Genomic DNA, 23,834 nt, shown 5'->3' on the forward strand with positions numbered 1-23,834 from the left:
CCATCACGTTAGTCTGCACACACACACACACGCTCGCGGTCACACACACACACACACATCCGCTCCGCAGGCCGCAGTACCATCGCGTCCAATTTTAATCCGAGGCGCGCTGAGTTTTTGCAACTTGTTTCGTCCGAGCGCGGTTACGGTGAGGGGCGGTGCGGGGCCGCGGGGCCGCGGCCGCGGGGCTGCCACTGCCGCCAAGGCTGCGCTGTCACGGCCAGGCCATAGCCAGGCCAGCCAGGCCAGCCACCCGCAACAGTCTCGCGATGAGGCGAGGCGGTCGCTGCTCCGTAACTTTGGCCCGCGTGCTGCCGCGGTGACGGTCGGACGGACGGACGGACGGACGTCGTCCGCGTTTTCCGGTTTTCCGTCGCCGCCGAAATGCTACCCCGTAGAAGGAAACAGCACTTTATGCAGTGGCGGAGGACGAACTAGTGAGGAATAAGGGCCAAACTTTGTGTACACGCCGACACGGGGCTCCGGCCAGTAACAATGCGAGTATGATACAGAGTTATACCTGCGTTTTCTCGCTCTTGGCTGCTCTTTTTTTCCCCCCTCTCTCTTCCTCTCACTGCCCGCCCGGCCCCACGGTGCCGTGGCGCGGCCCTTCCCGACCAATTTACTGTTGTTCTTCTTCCTTGGAGTAAAAATAGATTGTTTTACTACCCCCTGCCCTGCCCTGGCCTGCCCTGCCCTGCCCCGCGCGGCTCGCGGGGGTAGTCAAGTTAGAGGGCCCGCGCGGAATCCACCTGTAGGTTGTTGCGAATAGCCCGATGCCACATTTTTTTCCCACCCTTTTTTTTCAGTCTTGCTTGTCTCCGCGCGTAGGCCCTCCGGGGACGCGGCCCGGGACCTCCTTAAATTTGGAGTGAGTCTCTCTGAGCGGCGAGGCACGGCGAGGCACATATCAGGGGAATCGGGTGGCATTTTACGGCCGGGAAAACGGGAAAGCCACGCCAACGCCCTCACGCATAGCGGATAAAGGTTGACAACCGGGATTTGGGTTCCTAAACCATTTATTTCAGACAGCGGACCGACCAGATCAAACCTCATTCCTCAAGCGATCAAAAAGTCAACTTTTGACAGGTCCGGGGCGTAGTCGAGAAGCACTAGTTCATTTTGAGGCAATTCATTTTTCTCTTTAACAGGAACGCGGAGTGTGGTAAATAAATAAATTTAAATAAATAAACAAATAAGCGCTAAACCTTTGCATTTCACGCTTCCCTTCGCAAATGTTTGGGCAGCCCCAACCCTCCATCAATATTACACCGGCCACTTTTTATCCCCCCCTCTCTGTAAAACAAACCACGATAAAAACAAACAAAGAAACGGAAACGGAACTGGGGCAGCAGTATTCGAAGCCCGACGGCAGTCGAAAGGGGATCGGGTGGCGAGCCAGGCCTTGGCCAGGCCACTGCAAGTCCGTCGGAAGAAAGACGGCATCGTGCTAATTAAGTAAATAAAGTATGGCCAGCTGGGCCACCTGTCTCTGTCTCTCTCGCCGCCTCCGAGGGAGAGGGGATGAATGGCCTCACAAAAAGTTAGTTCAGTCCCAGCCTTGGGAGACCACCTCATTGAAATAGATTGGTTGACGAGGGAAAAGGCAAAAGGGGGGAGGGGGCGTTGGAAGAAGAAGAAGAAGAAGAAGAAGAAGAAGAAGAAGAAGAAGAAGAAGAAGAAGAAGAAGAAGAAGAAGAAAGAGAAGAAGAAGAAAGAAGAAGGGCATAAAACACACCAACCGTGTATCAGCGCTGCATGCATCTTAGAGGATTTGGCCTGGTCCCGTGTTTTTCCACGCCGCGGCAATATTTCCTTGTTTGCCCCTTCTTTTCCAGCTACAACAGATACGGTGAGGAAACGCGGACTGACAGAATGAAAAGGGAGGAAGAGAGAGGGAGGGAGAGGAAGAGAGACAGAGCCAGGCTGGCTGGCACGGTGGTGGTTAGAGCGGGTCACGGGGGCACGGCGATAGAGGGATGGAAAAATAGAGCGACCCGGCCGGTTTAAAGAGAGAGAGGGAGAGGGGAGGGGGCACGGGGAGACCGCAAGCGAGGCCAGCAACACAAAAAAAAAACGCCGGCAAGAGAAACTACAACGGGCGTCCAGGATAATGAGAAAACGCCAAAAGAACATTACTTTCAAACTTCTTGGATGGCGTGGAAATTCGCGAGAGAGGACTCTGAAACGCCCTGTCTCAACGTCTGGGGCGCGGGGCGGGGCTTTTCGAGTGTACCCGCCTCTTGGCTGCACGCCGACGACGGCGCGGCCCTGGAAAAATTCATAAAGGGTGTGTCGCACTGTGTACCTTGGCACTGTGTGCCCGGACGGCCCGCGGCAAGGCCCGAGGCAAGGCCCGAGGGGCCCTCAGGGTGCAAACGCCACGAGGAATGTCCCGGCCAGCTTCGCTGCCAGCACGGCACAGCACGGGAACGAGCAGAATCCGTCTTTCCCCGGCCGACATTTACCGAGGCCGTCGAGGCCGTCGAGGCCGCCGACCAAGACGCTCACACAAACACGTTTCTATCATTTCGACTGTCAGTCCGAGTCCGAGTTCGTTGTCGAGTTGCTGTGAGTGCGGTGTCTCTGGCGGGAGTGCCGCGGCGCAGCATCAAAAATGGTGGAGCTTTGTGCGGCCACCGGCTGCCCCCACACTGGCGGCATGCCGGCGGATGTCAACACACCGAGCCTTCGGGCCTTCGGCTTGCTGGGCTTTCCCTGGCCTCGGCTCGCCCAAGGGCCGAAGGGAAGGGCCTTTGCCGGTTTTACGGGCGGAGAGCCGCTCCACTGTTCCGGACTGTTCTCTGAGGGATGGGGCGGGCCCCGGGGGGGTTTTGGGGGCCCCGGCCGGACGGGCCCGGCGCGGGGGCAACCGAGGCCGGCCCGGCCGCGGCAGTGCTCCGACATCAAAACGGGCCCCCAGGGCCGGCCACGCCTTGCCGCGCAGACGCATTCCATCCTTCCCCATTTCGTTTTGCGTCCCCGGCCGCCCGCCTTGCCCCGCCTTGCCCCGCCTTGCCCCGCCTTGCGGCGCCTTGCTTTGAACGCGCGCCTCGAAGATCACTGCTTACTCGCAGGTGGGCGAGAATGATACAGCGGAGCGTGGGGCCCGGCCCGGCCGGCCCAGCCCGGGGCGGCGTGGCACGGCGAGCAGAAAAACCCATCTCATTGTCTTTTGTCCTTTTGGAAGGAACGACAAAGGAAACAACATCCAGAGGAAATAATAGTCATGATAATACTGTCCGGGACGAGCGGGCGGCGCGCCGGGCCGCCGGCCGCCGGGCCCGACACACTTCTCTCGCGTCCCCCACCCACCTTTAGAAAAAGACAAAACTTTCCGATGGGGGCGAGCGCGGGCGGGCAGGCAGGCACGCAGCCAGGCAGGCGAGGAGCAAACGGCTGCGCGGTGCAATTTGGGCAGGCAGTAATTTGAGCGTCGCATTCATACGATGTCGCGAGTGAAATTGGTTCCAGGGTGGCCATCCCCTTGGCAGCCTGGCCATCCTCGTCCGCCAGACGCCCCTCCGCCTCGTCAGGGAAAACAGCCACGCGGCACAGTTTGCACCGCGATCCGCGGGCTGTGCGCTTTGCTTTGTCGCCGAACGACGACCCCGTCGTCCGGCAGGGCAGACAGGCAGACAGACAGACAGACAGACAGACAGACAGACAGACAGGCAGACAGACAGACAGACAGACAGACAGACAGACAGACAGACAGACAGACAGACAGACAGACAGACAGACAGACAGACAGACCAGACAGACAGACAGACACAGACAGACAGACAGACAGACAGACAGACAGACAGACAGACAGACAGACAGACAGACAGACAGGCAGACAGGCAGACAGGCAGACAGGCAGACAGAGCGGTGTTCCCGGTGGTTCCCGGTTCGCTTGTAGCGCAGCGAGGTGCAGCCAGGCGGGACTTGCGGGACGGGGAGGGCCGTGACATTCCCACGAAACAATCGTGCACCCTCCGTGTTTGAATCCCGGCGGGTGTTCTCTGGAGCAAAGCACACCATTACCGACCCCGCCCCGCCCCGCCCCGCCTGACCCTCGGCCACCCCGGGCCTCTTGCTAATTGCTACTGAATCCTGACTGGCCACTCCAACACCTGGCGCACGCGGCCGCGCTGTGTCTGTGTGAGAGAGAGACGCACACACTCCATTCCTAAATTCACGCGCCCCTTTCATCCACATTTAAAACGCCATTTCGCAGCGTGTGGTCTTTATTTTCGCCCAGATTCTCTCGCTGCTGAAATATCGCACGCCGCGAAGCCCGCGCCCCCCGCGCCCCAAAATCCCCACACTTGTCTCCCCTCCTTGTAACGCGCGCACACCCAAACCCAGGGCCCCGCAAACACGCGCGCACACACACACTCACACACACTCGCGCGGGCGCACACACAAATGCAAACAGTTCAAGTAGTTGAGCCCCGGCTCAGAGACCCTCACAGCAACCAGCAGGGCCGCCGGACGCAAGCGCACAGCGGTCTAAGCATTCTTGGAGGCGGTTGTCCAGGCCGTGCTCCAGGCCGTGCTCCAGGCCGTGCTCCAGGCCGTGCTCCAGGCCGTGCTCCAGGCCGTGCTCCAGGCCGTGCTCCAGGCCGTGCTCCAGGCCGTGCTCCAGGCCGTGCTCCAGGCCGTGCTCCAGGCCGTGCTCCAGCAGTGGTAGTCCTTAGGCCGGCCGGCGGGCTGCTTAGCGCCGCTCTCCATTTGTGGCATTATGTGCGCCACAGTTCGTGACCCGGCATAAATAGGGTTGCCGCCCGCGCCCTTCGTATCAAACCGCACTCAGCCCCTATCCCTTCCAGGCCGCGCGGCCGGGCGGCTCCCCTATAACGGCCGCGCGCCCCTCGGCCTTCTTATTTCCGCGATAATCTTCCCGACGACAACGAGGCAAACAAACCGGTCGCTCCATTTTCCGACAACGGCGTGTTTTTTTTCGGTGTCGGAACTACGCACTAACGGGACAGTTCAATTTAGCGCCACCAATACACTCTGGCGGCGCTAAAAAGTTAGCCACTGTGGCGGCGCGGTCGGACATTGACAGATTTTTCGGAGGTCTGGATCTGATGGTTTGGGAAAGCTGTCCAAACTTGTGGCAGATTATTACAACCCCTCCATCGCGCTTCCCCCTCCCCCGCCCCTCTCTCTATTTTCGCCACCAGCGGCCTCGCTTTCGGAAAAGGCGCGGAAATATCGAAATGTTCCCCACTCACGCAGCTGCTGTTTCCTACAGTGGGCCACTCTCGACTCCCGAGCGAACGCTACGCGCGCTGCGCTCTGCGCGAACCACGCCGGGCTCTCGAGAAAATAAAGGACCGGCCGGAGAAACTGCGCGAGCGACGAGGAAAAGCCGCGCGAAAACTTTACGCGAACACGCGGCGTCTTTTCAGCGAGCCGACTCAGTCCGGGCTACGGCCATAAAGGCCATTATTATCCAATCGCAACCAGCCCGGGCGGACCGGGCAGCCGGGACTTTACCGCGCCGTGTTTTCCCGCCTAGCTTACACAGGATCCACACTGTTCCAAGCTGCCTCAACCTACATAAAGCAGGCACTTCGGCCGACACACACACACACACACACACAGGCACGGACACACGCACGGACGTACACACGAGCGCGGTCCCCTGATTTGGTTGCAACACGCCTTTATAACTCAATATGCGGGCCTTCCTCCAGCCTGGCCCGCCTTGCCTGGCCGCTTGATGGCGGCTCTCCACTTTTATGACGGCGATTTTCCATGCATTATCCGGTCTGGGCCAGTCCAGAATCACCCCCCCCCCCTTCCTTCCTCCCCCGCATCCACTGCCGTCCGCTGCCCCCATATAATCGAACCTCCATCGCTCACGCCCTAAAATGTGTCTTCATCTACCCGCCACCTGAGCCGCCCCCGCCCCGGGCACGGCGGGTACCCCGCCCTCGGCCTCGGCCAGACCCGCGAGTGGCAGCCACGCAACAACCCGCCGCGAGGCCACTGCACCACGTCGAACTGGCCGCCGCCTTCCCCGGCGTTGTCAGCTCAAACTGGAGCCCCCTGGCCCGGCCGCCTCACGTGGAGAGATGCGCCGTTTTGCTTCGGACGACATTGTCACTTTACGCGGCGCGGCTCGCGGCCATGGCGGCCCTTGCGGCCTGCCGGCCCGCCCGTCCGCGCGGCGCCACCTGCATTGAGCACATTGAGGGCTCCATAAAGCACGCGGCGCGTGACGCCACGGCAGGCTCGCTCCGAAGCGCCCATCGCTGCGTCTCTCTCGCACTCGCAGGGCGGTTCGTTAGGGTGCGAGAGAGACGGAGCGAAGTTCGGAGGCAGCCCTGCAGCGCACGGCCGGGCCGCGTCGTCAACGCAGCCACGGCAGCCAACGGCAGCCTGGGCCAGGCCTGGCGGTACTGTTAAGTGCGCGGCTGCGCCGGGCTGCGCCGGGCTGCGCGGGGGAGAGGCTTGCCGAGGTTAACGGCCCGCCCAAAACAGGTTCGGGAAGGCGACTCGAGATGCGGAAAGCATTCCCTTGTTAGCCTCCGCGCGGAGTGACCTCCAGGGCGCCGCACCGCAGCAGCGCCACGGCCAGGCCAGGCCAGGCGCAGGCCGGCCTCGGGTTACTTCTCGATTCATGCGACGTCCTCGGACCCCTCCGCGGCCTCGGCGGCCCCACCCTCCAGAACCTCTTACACACACTCCCGGGCCGCCACGGCCACGGCCTGCAGCGGACAGCTGGCCGAATATACGGCGCGGCCTGCGGGAATCCGCTGCTGCGGGGTATTTCTTTTTAATTCACTCCGCGACCAAGCACTCGGCCGCGAGGGCTTGGAGGTTTGGAGGCTTGGATGCGAGAGGCCGCCGCCGGTGCGCACGCCGCCTGCGAACCGCCGGGTAGGCCAGCCCGCCGCACTCGCGGACGTGGCGGGCGGCCCACCGCGCACGGCGTTCGGCGGCGCCCTGAGGCAGCGGCGGCAGCCACGGCCCTCCCTTTCTGCGTGAGGTCGACGGCCTCCCCGGCTTTTGTCACTCCTTGGCGGCGTGCAGCTGCACCCGGCCGAACGGCGGAGGCCCTGGCGGCGGCCAAGGCGGCGGTGAAAGTTAGGGGAACGAAATGCAAACAGGGCGGCGACCGATGTGGCGGAAAGGCAGAAAGGCAGAAAGGCAAGGCGGTGGAACGGGCGGGTCGTTTGCTGCGTGCGGGGGGCGGGGGTGGCGAGGGGGCGGCGGCGGTCAGAGAATTTATTGAGGGCCCAGAAAGGCCGAGCGGGGCGTGGCGGGGCGCGGTAAAGGTGAGACGGGGACCATTGCGTTGGCCAGAAGGAATAAAAGTAAACCCTGCCAAAGTGGGTGAAGGGGTGAGGGGGGTCGGGGATGGAGTGAGGGCGGGGGTGGGGGGAGGGACTCGAAATTAATGGACAAGGAGTGGCAATAAAGGAGGGATCGTTCGTTGCGGCGAGAAGAAGCAGACCCCCGGCCAAACCACTCGCGCTTCTTATGAATATTGCCCAGGTGAATTACACCGCATTAAAAGACACAGGAAAAGCAGCCAGAAGCGATAGTAAAAGCGCGGCGGTGAAACCGGTAAAACCCGAAGATAACAACTTTTCCCCCTTTTGCCGGTTTTTGCAGCCCCGGCTGCTCCGTGCTTCTCGTTCCGCGCTTCACGCCCAGTGCAAATGACGTAATCGTGGTCCAGTTTCCGCCGTCGCCCCAATCTGCCGTTTTATTTTTTATTTTATTCCCCTTTTTTACATCATCTGATTTCTCGCTCAGGTTTGCTATCGACACAGACCCCCCACCCACCCCCTTTCCCGTCCGTTTTGCCCAGCCCACCGGGCGTAGGCATCAGCAACACCATTTTCTCAGCGAGGAATGTTTCGATCATTCCCTGACACTTATGAAAAAATATCTGCTGACGGAGCGACCTAGGCCGTGCGTCCGGGGCTGGCCGGCCCGGCCCCTCAGCGAGCAGCAAGCAGCAAGCTCAGATGTTGCCCTGATGGATCGCCGGCGCGGTGAATCAGCGATAAAAGCAATTTGATGCGTTTCGCCAAATAAACTGGGGATGAATAGGTCCGGTGCCGCCGTGCCGCCCTACAAAAAGGAATCATCGCGTCGCGGTGGCGGCCATGGCGGCGGCAGCGCGGCGCGGTGACGAGGCGGCCTTTGACGGCATCCTGGCTCAGCCCGAGAGGAGAGGGGAGAAGGAGGGAGAAGTGCGGAGCGAAATCGAAAGAGCGGCACTCTGCGCGCACTTTGGACGATTCGGTGCGTGGCCCCGGCCGTAACCCCAAAAAGCTGCTACTGCTGCTGTTGCTGGGCTCCGACCACCTCGCCTGACTGACGCCGAGCAAGTCGTGAGGCTCCACCTGAGACACGCCACGACGGCGCCACGGTCCGCCCCCCGGCGGCGCTCCGAGGGAGGGGCACATCACCGGAACACAATGACTCGAAACAAACGGTAACGCCGGCCCCACCAAGTACCCCCTGCGGCCTTATCTCGCCCACGCACCGAGCACTTACCAGGGCACGGCGGCACGGCGGCACGGCGCGAGGAACACCTACACCGCTTTACTTTAATTTCGTTTCCCACGTTCCACCAAAAAAAAAGTACAAGCAAGCGCAGCAGCAGCAGCAAGGCCCACAACGCGCTGTATATATTTATTATACTGAAGACCCCGCGGAAAGTAAGTCATAACCAGGCGCATCCCCATTTTTCGCGAGACTGCGAGACGCGGGGAAGTCGCCCACTAAAGGGAATAATGCCTCACTTTGGCGAAGCACCGCCGCCTCGGCCGCCACGGCTTTGGCCGCCAAGTCTCGCCCGCAGGTCGCTTTCCGGACGCGGGGCGCGGCGGCGCGGCGATCGGCGACCTCCAGTCCGCGGCCCGGACCTCCAGCCGACACGCACTTTGCTGCAGCGCAGCGGTAAACTAGTGCCGACGCCCGGCCGCTCCGCCCGGCTGCTGCACCGTAAAGTCTGCACTCTTGCACATGCTTTATTAGCGAATGAACAGCCCGGCAGCCTGCTTCATGGCTTCCACGGCCTCCACGGTCTTCACGGCCCGCGGCGCGAGGAGTTTAAGCGCGCCGGACGGACTTTTAAGCCTTCCGCGCGCGTAATATACCTGCCAGGTTGCCACGGCGACCCTGCACCGAGCCAGGCACCGTCAGGGCACGGCCAGCCCGGGCCACAGCCAAGACCACCGAACCTAAACACTGATCACCGCGAGTGGGAGGGAGGGCGAGACAACGCAGAGATTACGGCGGGAGAGAGAGAGGGAGAGAGAGAGAGTTTCGCCCGCAAATTCCCCGGGCAGGCCGCGCGCGAGAAAATACTTGGGAGTTGTCACTTGGCCGGCATCCTTATTTCCAGCTCGGCCACCGCAGGAGTGCCCTAAACTCCCTCCAGCGGCGCCCAATGACAGGAAGGAGGGCATTACTGGAACGGGGGAGAGAGAGAGAGAGAGAAAGGGAGAGGGAAGAGGCCGGGTCGGGAGAGAGAGGGCGAGAGAGCGAGAGAGAGGGTCGCAGTCGTATCATTCGTAATGCTTGTTGACTTTTTACTCCTCGAGGCGACGGCAGTATTTTCTTGCCACGCCGCGCTGTACCGCCACGGCAACTCTCTGCTGCCCCCTCCCCCCTCTTTTTCTCCCTTTTCTTCCCGGGCCCTTGCGCCGCACCCTTTACCTCGGCCCTTCAGCAGGCCTCGCGACCCTTTAAGAGGTAATAACCAACAACAACAAAAAAAAGTATTTGCTTCGCATTACGGCGCTGCCATTGTTCGCTCGATATTCTTTTTCATGGCGTTTCATTATTCATCACATGCTCGGCTCACCCACCGTGCATCCCGGCCAGCCCGGCCGGCTTGCCAGATTTTTCATGCAGATTAACATTTACGGCAAGGCGGGTCGAGGGACGCGGCCGCGCTCCTCCGTCAAAGGGAGGGGGGGGGGGCGTATCATGCTGATTGAAAAGGAGGCGAGACGATCCCGCAACGCATTTCATCAGACTGTCAGTGATATCAAAGTGATATCACAGTATATTGGCGAGGTCCGCCTTGGCTGGCGGCGCCGCGTCGTCCGCCCGCAGCCTCCGCCGCCCCGCCAGCCCCCTCGCCGTTGACGTGTACAGTGTCGTGTACACCGCCGCCGCACCGCGCTGCTCCGTGGAAACAGGGGCCGAAATTAAATTCCCCGTTCGCAGCCTGTTTCCGCGCTGCTCGCCAGCGTGAGAGAAGCCGCCACCTGGCTCATTATTTCCAGTTTTTTTTATAAATTTTCGGAACGCACCCCCAGCCAGCCTGCAGTGGTGGACGCCGCACCCCCTGCGCCGGTCGGTGCAGTGAGGTCCGAGCCGAGCCGAGCCGAGCCGAGCCGGTCTCGTTAGGAGGGCTGCTGAGAACGGCTTCGACACAAGATGGATGGGCGCCGTGTCTACCTACCCTCGGCCAGCCCCCGGCCGGCCTCCAAGCTCATTCCGCTTTCGTCGCTGTCTCTCTCGCACTCATGGGCGCCCCGTGGTCCCGCGGGGTCGCGGGAGACAACACGGTGTTCGGAAAGGGCCGAGGCTGGTGCCCTTGCCTCGCTCATTGGCCCTCTCGTCACGGCGGCCCCCGCCCAGATAAAACAGACGCCATTATCCCCGGGCGCTCTAAGCCGCGGAACAAATTGCAACAGTTGGATATGCGCGCGCCAGCGCGCCTTCGATAAGGGAAGGGCGGCTTTCGCGGCGCTTCGCGCTTCGCGCCGAACCGGCACCGGGACGGGGGCTTCACTTTGGCGCTGCTTCGCGCTTCGGCCTGTCGCAGCCGCGCCCATTTGTAACTGTCAGCCGCATGCAGCGAGCCGGTGAGCCCGGCCGGGGCAGCCGCGGCGGCTACATCGGCTACAAGTGGATGGAAAAACTTTTGTGTCTCGTCGGTCGCCATCAATATTTAAGCGGGCCTTGGCGGCGGCCGCGCCGCCCACCTCGCCGTCGTCCGTCTCGATTATCCCCCGCGTCCGGGGGCGTCGTCCGGGGCCTCGGCCTCGGCGGCCTCGGACAGCGTCACCGGGCCTCGGCCACGCGCTGCCCCCTGGCGTGCCTCGGTTTGTTTTGGCGAGTCCGCGTTGTTGGCCACTTGAACCCCGTCGCCCTCCGGGGGTGCTCCTGGGTCCTCCGGCTGGCCCACTCCAGCCACTACGCATAAAGGAGCGCTCGCAGGCGAAAAGAGAGAGAGTCGGAGGAAAGGGGCGTTCTATATCGATGAGCGTATTATGGACAAGAGACTTCCCCAGCCCGCCCCGCCCCGTGCAGGCCCAACACAGTCCCCCGCGCGATACTCCGTCAGAAAAAAAAAACCAAGTGCTGTCGGCGCAGCAGCCCTCCTGCAACGCAACGCCCTCCGCGGCGCCAGGCCTGCCAACACGCCCCTTCCTTCCTACACTTTTCGCGCCAATTTCACTTTCGGAGAATAAACCGATTGCCGGGCCACTCCCGACCCCGGGCAGGCCACGAGCGGCGGCCGTCCATCCAGATCACTTCTGCCGCTTTTTTTATCCTTGGCGGATTCGAGACGATCGCCTTTGGAAAAAGGGCTCATGCAGTGGAGGAGCAGCGGAGTGAACGGGGCAGGTCAAGCCGAAGTGGGGTCAAAGGGCGAGGCCTGCCGGGCCGGCTGCGCCAAGGCTGCGCCTGCGCCCCCTGCGCGCTGCACTGCGAGAAGTGCAGCCCTGCAGCCTCGCAGAGCACCACAGGGTGTCTCACCCAATATTCCCGTGAAAAAAATTATAATAAGGAGAGACGGGGAGCGGATCAAATGCAAGGAATACCCTTATGAAAAATAATTGAGGCCTGGAACAACCTACGTCCTACGCGCACCCACCCCTCCCCGAAATTTTTGAAACATTTCTGTTTTTATTATTTTGTGAATACCCATGCATGAATTTTAATTTTAAAACGCGCAAAAACTCTCCCGTTGGTGTAGCTGTTTTTTTCTGTCATGATAACCCTTTTCTTGTTCCACTTTTGGCAACACGCCGTCCAATTTGTCTTCCCAATTAGCGATCGACATGTCCAGTCGCACCGAGTGGCACCCAGCGCGGCGGCGCCGGCCCTCAGGTACACTCGTCGGGTACAGTCGAATCTCGCACGCATTCTTTCCGGCCAATCAGAGCAACACGGTGGACCACCATCATCGCACCTGCCGGCCTTACACCGCTCGCACGCCGTGGGCATTGCGGCATTCCCTTGTGAGTCGCGTGTACGCTAGTCGCACTCCACTGTAACCAACAAAAACACAATAGACAACAAAAACGGCAAAACGGCTCCCCCAGGAGGAAAGTGCCACAGTTCGGTTCCCCGTTTTGAAAAAAGAGCGGTCGGAGCGAGCAGGCTGGCTAAAATGTCAAGTTTCTGAACTCCATGTCAGAAAACGGAATTTTCGCCACAACGACGCAAATTGCTTCTTTGTACTGAGGTTTTAGTGGTTCGGAATGCAGGCCACTTCAATAGGTACTGGTTGAAAATTGATGACCATGTTTTATCCACCTTTCGATTCAATTATTACGTTTTTAGTTGGCAACACTGCATCCACGGAGGAGCGCGATCGATGGATCGATCATCGCAAGATCAACAACAACATAACCTCTAAAGCACACAAGGCAGACGACCTCTGAACTGTGTGTCATCAACAGTATATTTATGCGTCGATTTTTGTATCTAAGTTGTAACAGAAAAGCAAATTTATTCAAGTTATAGAGTGCCTTGCATTTTGTCAAGGTTGTTAAATTGCTGCTTTACTCGACTTGTCTGTAGCTATCTGTCTACATTAGTCTTGACTGGATCTGTCATCAGTCATTGATTGACTTTCTGGCTTTTTACTTTTATTGTCTTAACACTTTTTCTTGGAAAAAAATATCCTTTGAGTTTTCTTTGAATCATTAAAGCTGTTCAAAAATAATTTAATTGATGAAAATTTAGTTTATACATAAAGTCTTTGTTGAATGGGACTTTTGAATGACCTAATAACGTTCTGTTAATTTCAGCATAACCATGAGCTGGCCAGTAATGACACTTCGCCGGAAAGTGTATCGGGCAAATCAGATATACCATGTGGACCGTTGGTGCTTGATTTGTGGGCAGGAAGTCAGACATCGATTTAGTGCCCCAAATGATACTTCAAGCGGTTTTGAATGGGAGCTGGTCATAGCGGTCAGCCAATCTAAATGGAATGGGGACGATGATCCCCGAATGGACATTTCACTTAAACCTAAACCGTAAGTTTCTGAATTGCTATCTGGCTAGAGTATGAAGCAACGGTGTAAGCAGTAAAATAATTTTTAATATTTTGACAGGAAACAGGGTCCGGGGCAAGGGCAGAACAAAGCGAGGCTGTATGCAGAGGTTACCTTCACAGTAGATGAGCACCGTAAAAATGATACAGCCCCAAAGCGATACACAGTATTAAAGTTTAACATGGCTCGAGTTGAAGAAGAAGGGTATTCAGAAGTTTTACGAGGAGGGTCTGAAGGAACAGGAATGCCAATCAAACCATGTTTGTCAAAAGTCGTTGTCTCCATAAAATTGATTTATCTTGACGGACCACTGGAAGTGATTACTGTCAATGAACCAAAGCCTAACCCAGAGGATATTCCGCAAAGGCTTGGGGTGTGTTGAAGTATTTCATAGTTCTTAGTACAACTATTCATTTTTTTTTCAAGAAATTTTGCTAATAAAATTTATTTCTTAATGTAGAAACTTCTTGAATCTGGCAGACTAAGTGATGTCATTTTTGAAGTGGAAGGCAAGGAGATCAAGGCACACCGAGCCATCATCGCAGCTATGAGTGAAACTTTCTCAGCAATGTTTGAGCATGATCTTGCAGAGAAGAAGACGGGGAGAGTTGTCATCACTGATTGTGAATTTATCGTCTTCCAAGCAATGTTGACGTAAGTTTGTTTCTTTCACGCTACTTTTGAACCAGGAAAGTGGAAATGTAGAGTGGCTCATTGATTCTCAGGTACATCTACACGGGCGGCGAGCCCACATGGAACAAGTGCGCGGACTTCCCCCTGCAGCTGCTCCTGGTGGCGGACAAGTACGGCCTGATCGAGCTGCGCTCCATGTGCCTGGCGCGCCTGCTGCGCTCCCTCACCCCCGCCAACGCCCTCACCACCTACCTCACCTTCCAAAACCTCAACCTGCCCATGGGGGTCGACTTCACCTTCTCGTACCTCCGCGAGAACAAGAACGCCGTCCTGGCCTCCAGCGCGTGGAGGGACATCCTGGAGAACGATCCCCGGAAGGCGGCCGACATCCTCATGCGGGTGGTGAGCCAGCCGGACACCATGGACGTCAACCTGCCCTCGCTCCTGCCCGCCACCACGGGAGAACACGAGGAGAACACCAAGCGGCAGCGGCAGAAGTGATTCCCCTCCCCTCCCCCTCCCAGCTCCGCCCCGCGCCGCCCCGCACCTCACCGCACCGCCCTGCATGACTTAATCTCCATTCTCACCTCCATCTTGTCATCCATCTCATTACCATCTCATCCCCAGCCAAGTGTGCATTTATCATCTGCCACCATCAACTTCACTTTTTACTTCTTACATATTGGGAAACAAACTAGTCGTTTCATAAGTAAATGAGAGCCACAGGCTGAGATTTGTGTGGTAATATATACCATTAGTGATTTAGTACTAAAGCTTAGTCAATTTGCCTTTTACTGTTACAGAAAGAGACAAATTTATTGTGATTAAAAATTTATACGAAGGAAAACTATGTTTACAGGGTTGACTGCAATATTTAGTGTGTATTAATTATTTTTTACTTATACTGATTTAAATGATAGTTTCCATTTGACACCTCAGCTAATGTTAGTTATAGAAATAAGGAAAAATACCGTAAGATAATTAATTTGCATAATATTAACAGTGTACCTTAAGAAATTGTGCCTGTACTCTCTCATACATTTTAATGTGATGCGTATTGAATGAATTTAAATGAATTTGAATGAATTTTATCTAAATGGTTGTGAACATAAGACATATGTTTTCTACAGGTTACCCCATTTTTTTAAACCATTGCCGTATGTATTTTTGAAATTACATAAACTTTTTTCTATTTTCATTGGCTGCCTGATTTTTTTGCTGTCCCTGACCTCACTTTTCTTGTCCTATCATTAAAAAGAGATTGAATTCTAGCCAGGGCATCCTCCCTTCACAGACGAAAAAAATAAAATCCAAAACAAAGTAAAATCAAGAAGTGGCGGCGGAGGAGAGGGTGGCACCCCTTTGATGGGCTGGCTGGCTGCATGCCTGCAGTGATGACGACGGTGGGCTTGGGAAGGGAGTGGCAGGGAGGGCCCTCCCCCTCTCTGATAGAAATCACACTGCTGCACGTACCGGATCGATGGGGCTGCAGCTAGACGGACCTGTCGGAGCGCGGCGCGAGAAACACTCAGCCTCGCCTCGCCGCCCCCTCCCCTTGGCGTCGCCCCGCCCCGCCCCGTCGGCTCACAACGCCGCACCTTGGCGGGCTGCGCGTCACACTTACGGGCCGCCGTGGCGTGGCGGGGCGTGGCGGAGGAGGAGCGCCGCCAATTTCATTCCGACCAAAATTGAAATTTTATTGACGTGCGCCGAACGCGGCTGCATATTTCATGTCAGGCTTTGGCCTGGCGGGGACGGCACGGCGCGGGACGGGACGGGGGGCAAGGCGGCGGGGCAAGGCGGCCCGGTGTTTATTCCCGGCAACACTTGGCAGCCAACGCCTTCAATCCAATTTGGGGTTAGCGGGGATTATGGCGAGGCGGCGAGGCAGCGGCGGCAGCCTTGGCGGCAGCATTCCCCACGGGGCCACGCCTGGGCCCTGCCTGGGCCTGGCCCTGGGCCACGCAGCCCGCCGGCGAGACGGTCGAGACGGCCGGGGCCGCTGCCCCCTCGCTGCCCCTCGCCCCCCAAGCCACATCATATCCCGGCAGACAAAACAGACAAACAAGAAAACAGTCGTCCTCCGAATAATTTTACGCGCAATCCACCCCGCCACGCCCCGCACGCACATTGCCGGTGAATTGGCGTGAATTTTTGAGGCGCTTCATCCGGCCGGGCCGGGCTGGGGACGTCCGCCGAATGTCCGCCGCGCTGCACCGTCGGCCCGCCCCATTATTCGAGGCCCACGTCCACGTCGCCGTCCACACGGCGCGTCACGCGGCCGCGGTCACGACACTGGCGGCGGCCGAACGTCGCTCCGTCTCTCTCGCACGCAGGGGTCGTCCGGAAAGCGTGCGAGGGCGACAGTCAGTCTGCCGGGCGCGCTGCAGCTGCAGTTCTCGCGTCGCTCTGTCTCTCTCGCTCTTGTGGGGCGTGCCCGGGGGTGCGAGAGAGACAGCGACAAAGCGCGGCACCAGCCTGCAGGCCGTCATAAATAACGCGCCCCGTTGGCGCTTCGCGCTTCGCGCCCACCGTGCTTCGCTGCCCCGCCACCCCGCCACCATTACCCGCTCAATTACGCCGCACGCAAGATCATGCCGCCGCAGTGCCGCAGCCGCCACGGCCTCCACCGCGGATGGCCGGATCGGCCCGCGGAGCGCGGAGCCCGCGGACGACAACAACCACCCTCCTTGGACGGCTCAGCTCGGCTCGGCTCGGGGCACGCCACGCCGCCTACACTCGACACCAGCCGCCGAAGCCGAAAGCAAACACCACGGCCTCACCGCAACAGTGCACCCCGTCGACCTCGTCCACCCCGTCGCCGTGCACGCGCCACCCCCGTGAGCCCCACCGGGCCCGGCCTGCGCGTCAGCGCGGGGTGACGCCGAAGAGCCTTCTCGTCGCTCTGTCTCTCTCGCACCCCTGCGGCACGACGCATGAGTGCGACGGAGACAGAGAGCCCGTTGTTGGGAATCAGCCGCAGCGGCACGGCCTCGTGATGGGCACACCCCGGCGCTTTGGTTGGCTCTGTTTCATTAAAACCAAAACCGCCCGCCGCGCGGCTCGTCGGGATGGCTGCCTGGCTGCCGCCAAAGGGGTGGCGGTGCGGGCGGCGTTTTAACCTCGCCGTGTTCCGGTGCTCGCGTCGACGGGCCGACGGGGGCCGACGGCCACCCCCGCGGGGCCGCGGGGCCGCGCTGCCAGTGGCTGCTTCACCGCTTCGCGCTTCATGTCGTCCGCCGGGAAATGATGGCTTTCCCCGCTTTTTCTTTTCCCCGCCGCGATGCGGTGCGGGAAGCGGGACGCGGCGTGGCTTGGGGCATCGCAGCCATCGCCGCCCCGCCAAAGCCGAGGCCCGTTCCGCGGGGCGGGGCGGGGCGGGGCGGGGTAAGCAAGGCGGCCCGCGGGTGGCAGAGTGAATCGTGGAAGTGCCGCGCGGACTTGACGTCCTGATTTTATGTCGGGTGGCGGCGTGGCGGCGGTCGGGACGCGGCCGCGGATTCCACTCGCCGTTAAAACGAGGCGTGCGCCGCGAAGCAGGGCGGCAGGCGATCCTATCCGAGCAGCGTCGCGCTGTCTCCCTCGCACGCACGCGGCGTCCCGCTGCGGCTGGAGAGAGACGGAGCGGCGAGCACGCCGTCGTGCTGCGGGCTGCAGGGCCTGCAGGGACGCGGCGGGGCACTTGGGCCGCTTCGAATGCGGCCCCCAATAAAACGGCCGAAGATGGCGCGAGCGCGGGCGGGTGGGGTGCGGTGGGGGAACGCCAACTTGAGGAATGCGTTCCGAAATTAGCCGCTCATCCAGGCAGCAGGCAGGTGCGCCATGGACGGGTGCCTGGCCCCGCGGCCCCGGCCCGACTTCGGGGCGCTTTCGGGAGGCTCCGGGAAGCGGCGGCGTGATTGTTCGGCGCGCATTATTGGACGCGGCCGCGGCAATAAAACACAAAAGCCGCGGCGTTCAGCGGGCGCTCTGTCTCTCTCGCACTCGCGGCCCTCGCGGCGCGACGTGCGACAGAGACGGCGTGACCCTAGCAGTGGCGCGGCGCCACCTGACCGACATTGTTCGGAATGATGGATGCGGGGAATTGTTATTCCCGGATTTAATCTGTGTCCCTTCGGCGGACGCGGTAAGGCTGAGGGCCGAGCGGGGCCGAGCGGGGCCCAGGGCTGAAGGCGAGGAAGAGGTGAGGTGACAAATAATTCACTGCGTTTTCGGGGCTCGGGGACGCGGCGGGGCTGCTCGGGATGCCTGTTAAATAATGGAAATGACATCGGTGGTGCTTCCCAGCAGCGGCCGCGAGGCTAGGCCGGGCCGGGCCGGGCAGACCGAGGGGCGGGGAAAAAAACGTTATTTAGGCGACAACGGCGCCACTGGGAACCGCAGGCCGCGGCGGGCGTCGCGAATCAGGATGCGTTATGAGAAACTCGCGGAACGGAAGCGCAGCAGCGCGGCCAGGTCCGCGTGCCTCTCGCGGTTTCGCTTGAACGTGTGTTCCGTCAAATCCATTCATAATCGTCTTGAGCGCGGAGGCGCGTGGCGAGGCGAGGCGGCGGAGGAAGGGTTGGGGGCGTGGCGGGGCGGGGCGGGGCGGGGCGGGGCGGGGCGGGGCGGTTTGGGGCTCCCTCCCGTCTCCTCCAGTCAGCCGCCAGGCACCGCCAGGTGGGGAGCAGTCAGCACGAACGGCCGGGAGCGACGCGGAGCGCGATGAAAAATTCACCACTGCTGGTGTTTTGTCTTCTTATACCCGTCGTTAGGTGTAGCTTAGAGGCACCGCGGCTCGGAGCGGCAACCTCTCCCTCCCCTCCCCCTCTCCCCCGGCACGCAGCCCCCGGGCCTCCCACGCCCATCCCCCAGAGCCGCGGCCCGCAGTGACGATGACAGCTCCCTGCAGTAAAAAAGACAAAGAAAAAAGACACGAAAATAAAAGTAAAATATTAAAAACGGGAGCGGGGAACCCCTGTCGAACGCAGCATAGGCAACCCGTCGTGCACCCGTGTGCCGCAGTGTCCGGGTTGGCCTACCTCGCAGGCGGCGTCCACGCTGGGGCGACACGGGTAAACAGACAAACAAACAGACAGACAGACAGACAAACAAACAGACAGACAGACAGACAGACAGACAGACAGACAGACAGACAGACAGACAGACAGACTGCCGGTGTAATTTGGTCTCAAAGAGCGGCGGTCATGGATTTACATGGATTATGGAGCCCGTTAAGCCGGGCGCGGCGTGTCCGGCAAATGAGGGGATTGGAGGATTACACTTTCGTTCGCGCCTCAGGTACACACAAAAAAAAACGAGAATAACGAGAGGGGGAAAAGAGATGAAATAGAGAAGGAGGGTCCAGAAAAAAAAACAAAAAGAGGGACAGGCGAGGGGAAGCCGGTCGGGCTGGGCCGGTCCCACATGTCAAATTAAGGAGCGTGAAACGGGCGGCACCCGGCGTAACTTCATTTGTGTTTCTACTTCGCAATGAGCCGAGCGGAGCCGAGCGGCTGGGTGAGGGACGGATCATGTTTTTGCCGCCGCCCACTTCCCCCCCTTCAGGAAGCCGCGCCGAAATGCAGTCGCCGGGCCGGGGGTGCCGTAACTCGCGCACTTTCAACGCGCTAACGTCACATAATAATGATATAATCAACTTGCTCTCCTCTCTGTATTCAGTTTTTTTCTCCTTCATAAAAGAATGGATTGAATGAGAAAATGCGAGGCAGGGCACTCTCGCGCCACACGAGCCGCGGAAGTCTCAAACTGGTTCCGGAATGTTCTCCTTCGCCCCCCCAAAAATGGAAATTCGGCATTAAGGCGACTAAGCGGCCCGAAAGCGCCAGTTCTTTGTGGGCCATCTCATTACTTCACCCTTTCCAAAATGTGGCCCGCTTTCCGTCGTAACGCGATGACAAATTTTCGGTCGCATGCACAGGAAGAGAAAGTTTGACAACGAGGCCGCTGCCGCGGGCCGCGGGGGAGGGGGAGAGAGAGAGAGAGAGAGAGAGAGAGAGAGAGAGAGAGAGAGAGAGAGAGAGAGAGAGAGAGAGAGAGAGAGAGAGAGAGAGAGAGAGAGATAAAAATAAAGAAAGGGAGAGGGCGGCAGGGCGGCGCGCCGCGAACAGCTTGGCCAAAGTTTTGAGGGAGTTCTTATAACGTCGCGACACTGCAGCGCCGCCGCGAAGCGAAGCAGTGCGGAGCGGCAAAGCCACGCAAGTGCGGCCCGGCCGGCAGTTTGATCCCGGAGAGTGTCTCTATCTCTCTCGCACCCCTGCGTGGCGCCCCGAGAGTGCGACAGAGACAGAGCGACCAGGGCACTGTCGAGCGCAGCAGTTGCAGCACCGCGAAGCACGCGAAGCAGGCCGCGCAGGAGGCACGCCGCCGCGAACCCGCGATGAGGCGGGAGTACACGACTCAACACCCCATCGGCCGCAGGCTGCTTCCGAGAGGTGTCGTTGTTCCCTCTCTCTCGCACTGCGGGGCGCCCCGTAGAAGTGCGAGCGAGGCAGGGCGATGTAGCCCCTGCTCGGAAGCCGGTGCACTCGGACCGGGCGAGGAGCGACGCGGTGGGGGCGGGGGGGGGGGCGGGGCGGGGCGGGCGGGGCGGGGCGGGGCGGCGGGGCGGGGCGGGGCGGGCGGGGGCGGGCGCGGGGGGGGGCGGGGCGAGTGGCTGGCGGGCTGCCGGCCCGAGGACTCCGTCGTCGCTTCGAGGCTTCGCCTTGGAATGGCCCAGCCGATCGGACGTGTCATCTGTATCGAAATCCATAAAGAAAAGCGCGCGGGAAAACGGGGAAAACAAAAACAAAAAGGAAAACAAAAGGGCTTTGGTGGAATCGATGCGCCTCGTCGGCCGCGTCGGCCGCGTCGGGCGCGTCGGCCCCTCGGGCGTGCATTAGACGAGCCCCCTCGCCCTGCCGGGCCCTGCCGGGCCCTGCCGGCCCTTTCCATTTGTTTGCAATGAAGAAGATCCTAAAAGCATCCTGAAAGCAGTCCAAGGCGTCCGTCCTCTTCAAACACTTAATAAAGGACCACCCCGGGGTCATTACACATAGTGTCTTCTTTCTGTCCCCTTCTTCCTCTCCTCCTTCTTCTCCTCCTCCGCCTGCCGCCCCCACCCCCACACGACGCGCTGTCGCGAGGTATGGCGCCGCCGTCCACCGTTCCGCTTAATTAAAATTTCCCCCTAAAAAATAACGGTCGAGGATTTAGCACATTTCTAATTATACGTAAATGAAGCAAGCGGTGCGGCCGGGCCGGGCCGGGGTCCTCGCCATCCTCATACCGGGGCGCGGCAGCGCGGGGGCTCCACTGCGAAAAACAAATGAAATTGTGCGGGAAATATGGCGGCGGCCTTGCCGCGACCTTGCCGCGACAGTGGGCTAACGCTCCGCATCCATCCTCGTTCCTCTGGCTGCCCGTCACCTTGTTAGTCATCCTCGCCGCCCCCGCCAAGGTCGTCGTCGTGGACGTGCGCGGGGCGCGGCGCCCGGGCGGGACGCCCCAGGAAGGACCCGGGAGGGAACGCCGCGCGGAACGCTCTGGAAAGATGGCAAGGAACACGACTTTCCTTTATGCCCCAGCGAACCGCTTCCCCTAAGCACGCCGCCAACGGCGGCGCCCTCCACCTGGGCTGGGGGCGGGCAGGCCGGGCAGGCCGGGCAGGGCGGCAGGCAGAAAGGGGCAACGAACCGAATACTGAGTGCCAGCACACTCCCGGCCTTGCTCCAGCCACGTGGCGGGCACGTGTACGCAAACAACGCAACAACGTCCCGGCAGCACCACACGCACACACCCACCCACACAACCTCTCTGTCTCTCTCACTCACACACGTACAGGCAACCGCCCCTCGACCCTCCGACGGTCCTACGCCTAATCTTATGCGCTGTACCTGCGCGGCATCGCGGTGCCGAATTAGCCGGACCCTGCGGTACCCTTGCGGTCCACTTGACGAGGTCCACTTCGGCCGCCCCGCCCCGCCCCACCCCGCCAGCTACATGTTAGTTTTAGTACCACCTCCAGCCTCCTCGCCGCTCCCTGCCAGCTCTTTTCGCTCTTTCCCTGCGCACCCCAGGGACCCTGCGCGCTGCCTGGCGCTGCCCTGCTCGAACCCGAGCCGGCGCGGCGCGCCCCGCCAACACACCCTGGTGGCGCCGCGCCCGCCCGCCCCGCCCCGCCCCGCCCCGCCCCCGCCCCGCCCCGCCCGAGCCTCCCTTGGCCTCGCCGCCCTCGCTCTGCTCGCGCCCTTGGGAAAACCTTTCCAGATTTTTGCGCTCGCAAAAGAATGAAAGATTCAATACGTGAGAAAGTGTGCGGCGCAAAATAAAATATGAGGCGCGGCGCGTTAGGCGTCGGGTGGCCGTTGACGCGGGTGCCGCGCGGTACCGGCCGTCCAGAGGCCAACGGCCCGCGCCGCTCCTCAAACACTTCTCCGCGTGTGGACACAACGGCCGGTCGATCGGCGGCCGCGAAACAGGACGACAAACCTCCGCGAGGCAAATTGAGCGAAGTGCTAAAAACGCAACGGCGGAAAGGAACTCGCGGGGGAAGGGGGTGGGGCGCCGAGAGCCGCCATAAAACGCGATGATGAGGCAGTGAAAAGCCCTAAACGCGGACCATTGCCAGAGATGGCTCACAGTCACCATTTCAAAAGAGGTAACGACTTGTTTGGCACTTCATATTTTCCCCGGCACCCCCTTAATGTACATTTTTACTCCGCCGTTTCGCTACTCGCGCTGCGCGTTTCTCGCGATCATCCCGTCCGTCACCCCCGCGCGGCCCCGGGTTCGCGCCCCGGCCCCGGCCCCGCTCTTTCAAGGAAGGAGTCCTTTGCTGCTGGCCTCTGGCTGGCCCCGTGGCCCAGAGCCTCCCCGCCCCGCCTCACTCGACGGTGTGAAGCAGCAGGAGAGGGCCAATTCTCGGCTCGTGTTCGCAGGGCTGCCGGGGCCTGCCGGGGCCTGCCGGGGGCTGCCGGGGGCTCAGCTCCAATTTCGGTCCACCTTAGCGCAATCTCAACACCGACGAGGCCCTCGCAGGGGGATAACTGAACCCACCGCGGCGCCACTCTGGGCCACTCCAACAACGACAACTGCACTAAAACAACAACAACAGCACAGCAACAACAACAACAACAACAAACAGGGCCCTTCGCTCGGCCCTGCTTGGCACCGGTGTGCCGTAGCGCGTCCAAACGGGCCGGGCGGCAGTGGTATCGACGCTACGGTGTGGTGGCGCGGTGGCGCGTTGGGGTGTTCTGCGCGCTGCCTCCACACCGTCAGCGTTTCGCCCCCATCAAACCCGCCTACACACGGGCCCCGCGCTTTGACAGAACGCGCGCCGGTACTATCACTGTCCACAGAAATGAGCCCCTGGCAACACCCCACGTGAAAAATAACTCCAGGAAACGCAATGAAATTCTTTTTCGCAATTTCACGAAAAATCTGAACACTTCTTGTACGTAAACTTTACAAACGCGTCGTCAAATACAAATGACGATAACCGTGATTCGTGATTTTTTGTCAAAAAAAAGTCATCGGAGAGGTATTTGTTTACCGCTCACTTCTGTTGACAGTTCAATTGCGACCTTAACCGTTTCTTCCGGGCGAACGCAGCACACCACACGGCACCCGTAAAAACTGAGTGTACACACCGCACACCGGTCGGAGCTCGGCGGCCCCGCTGCAGCGGCGTGCAGCAGGTCGCAACGCTGCCGCTCCGACAACCAGCGAGTCAGCGAGTCACCCACCTGAGGACAAAACAGGAAAGCGCAGCGTGTTATCGACATGCAGCAGCCGTTGCGGGCACACCGTGTCTGGGGGAGGGGGAGCGCGATACTGGTAACTGATTCATTCAGCGGACGCGAGCGCAAACACAGACATTATTTCCACATGGGGTCTCAACATCGCGCGCGGCGCCGTTTGGAAAGCTGCTTCGGTCTCTATCCAGCGGCGGGA

General features: G+C 60.1%; 2 protein-coding genes across 4 annotated transcripts in view; one reads left to right on the forward strand and one right to left on the reverse strand.

Moving 5' to 3' along the window:
- Window positions 1-23,834, reverse strand: part of LOC117641100 (spondin-2-like) — a 468,689-nt gene that overhangs the window by 42,136 nt on the left and 402,719 nt on the right. The gene's annotated exons all lie outside the window — the stretch shown is intronic.
- LOC117641102 (protein roadkill-like) lies at window positions 12,574-15,096 on the forward strand. 3 transcript variants are annotated; one of them, XM_034378214.1, is made up of 5 exons: window positions 12,574-12,676; window positions 13,017-13,247; window positions 13,326-13,638; window positions 13,726-13,919; window positions 13,991-15,096. In XM_034378214.1, the coding sequence occupies exons 2-5, from the start codon at window positions 13,024-13,026 to the stop codon at window positions 14,397-14,399; spliced, it is 1,140 nt and encodes a 379-aa protein (XP_034234105.1). In that variant the 5' UTR covers window positions 12,574-12,676; window positions 13,017-13,023; the 3' UTR covers window positions 14,400-15,096. The 3 variants fall into 3 exon arrangements, with proteins under 3 accessions (XP_034234105.1, XP_034234104.1, XP_034234103.1); XM_034378213.1 differs by having other exon boundaries at window positions 12,585-12,650; XM_034378212.1 differs by having other exon boundaries at window positions 12,598-12,750.

This window comes from Thrips palmi, unplaced genomic scaffold, assembly GCF_012932325.1.
Source record: "Thrips palmi isolate BJ-2018 unplaced genomic scaffold, TpBJ-2018v1 HiC_scaffold_15, whole genome shotgun sequence".
NCBI lineage: Eukaryota > Metazoa > Arthropoda > Insecta > Thysanoptera > Thripidae > Thrips > Thrips palmi.

What these genes read in the sequence shown, in the direction of transcription:
- LOC117641102 (XM_034378214.1), top strand. Translation starts at nt 13,024, where the DNA reads ATGAGCTGGCCAGTAATGACACTTCGCCGGAAAGTGTATCGGGCAAAT. An exon ending in ATATTCCGCAAAGGCTTGGG is followed by an intron (nt 13,639 to 13,725) that starts GTGTGTTGAAGT and finishes TTCTTAATGTAG; the next exon opens with AAACTTCTTGAATCTGGCAG. An exon ending in GTCTTCCAAGCAATGTTGAC is followed by an intron (nt 13,920 to 13,990) that starts GTAAGTTTGTTT and finishes ATTGATTCTCAG; the next exon opens with GTACATCTACACGGGCGGCG.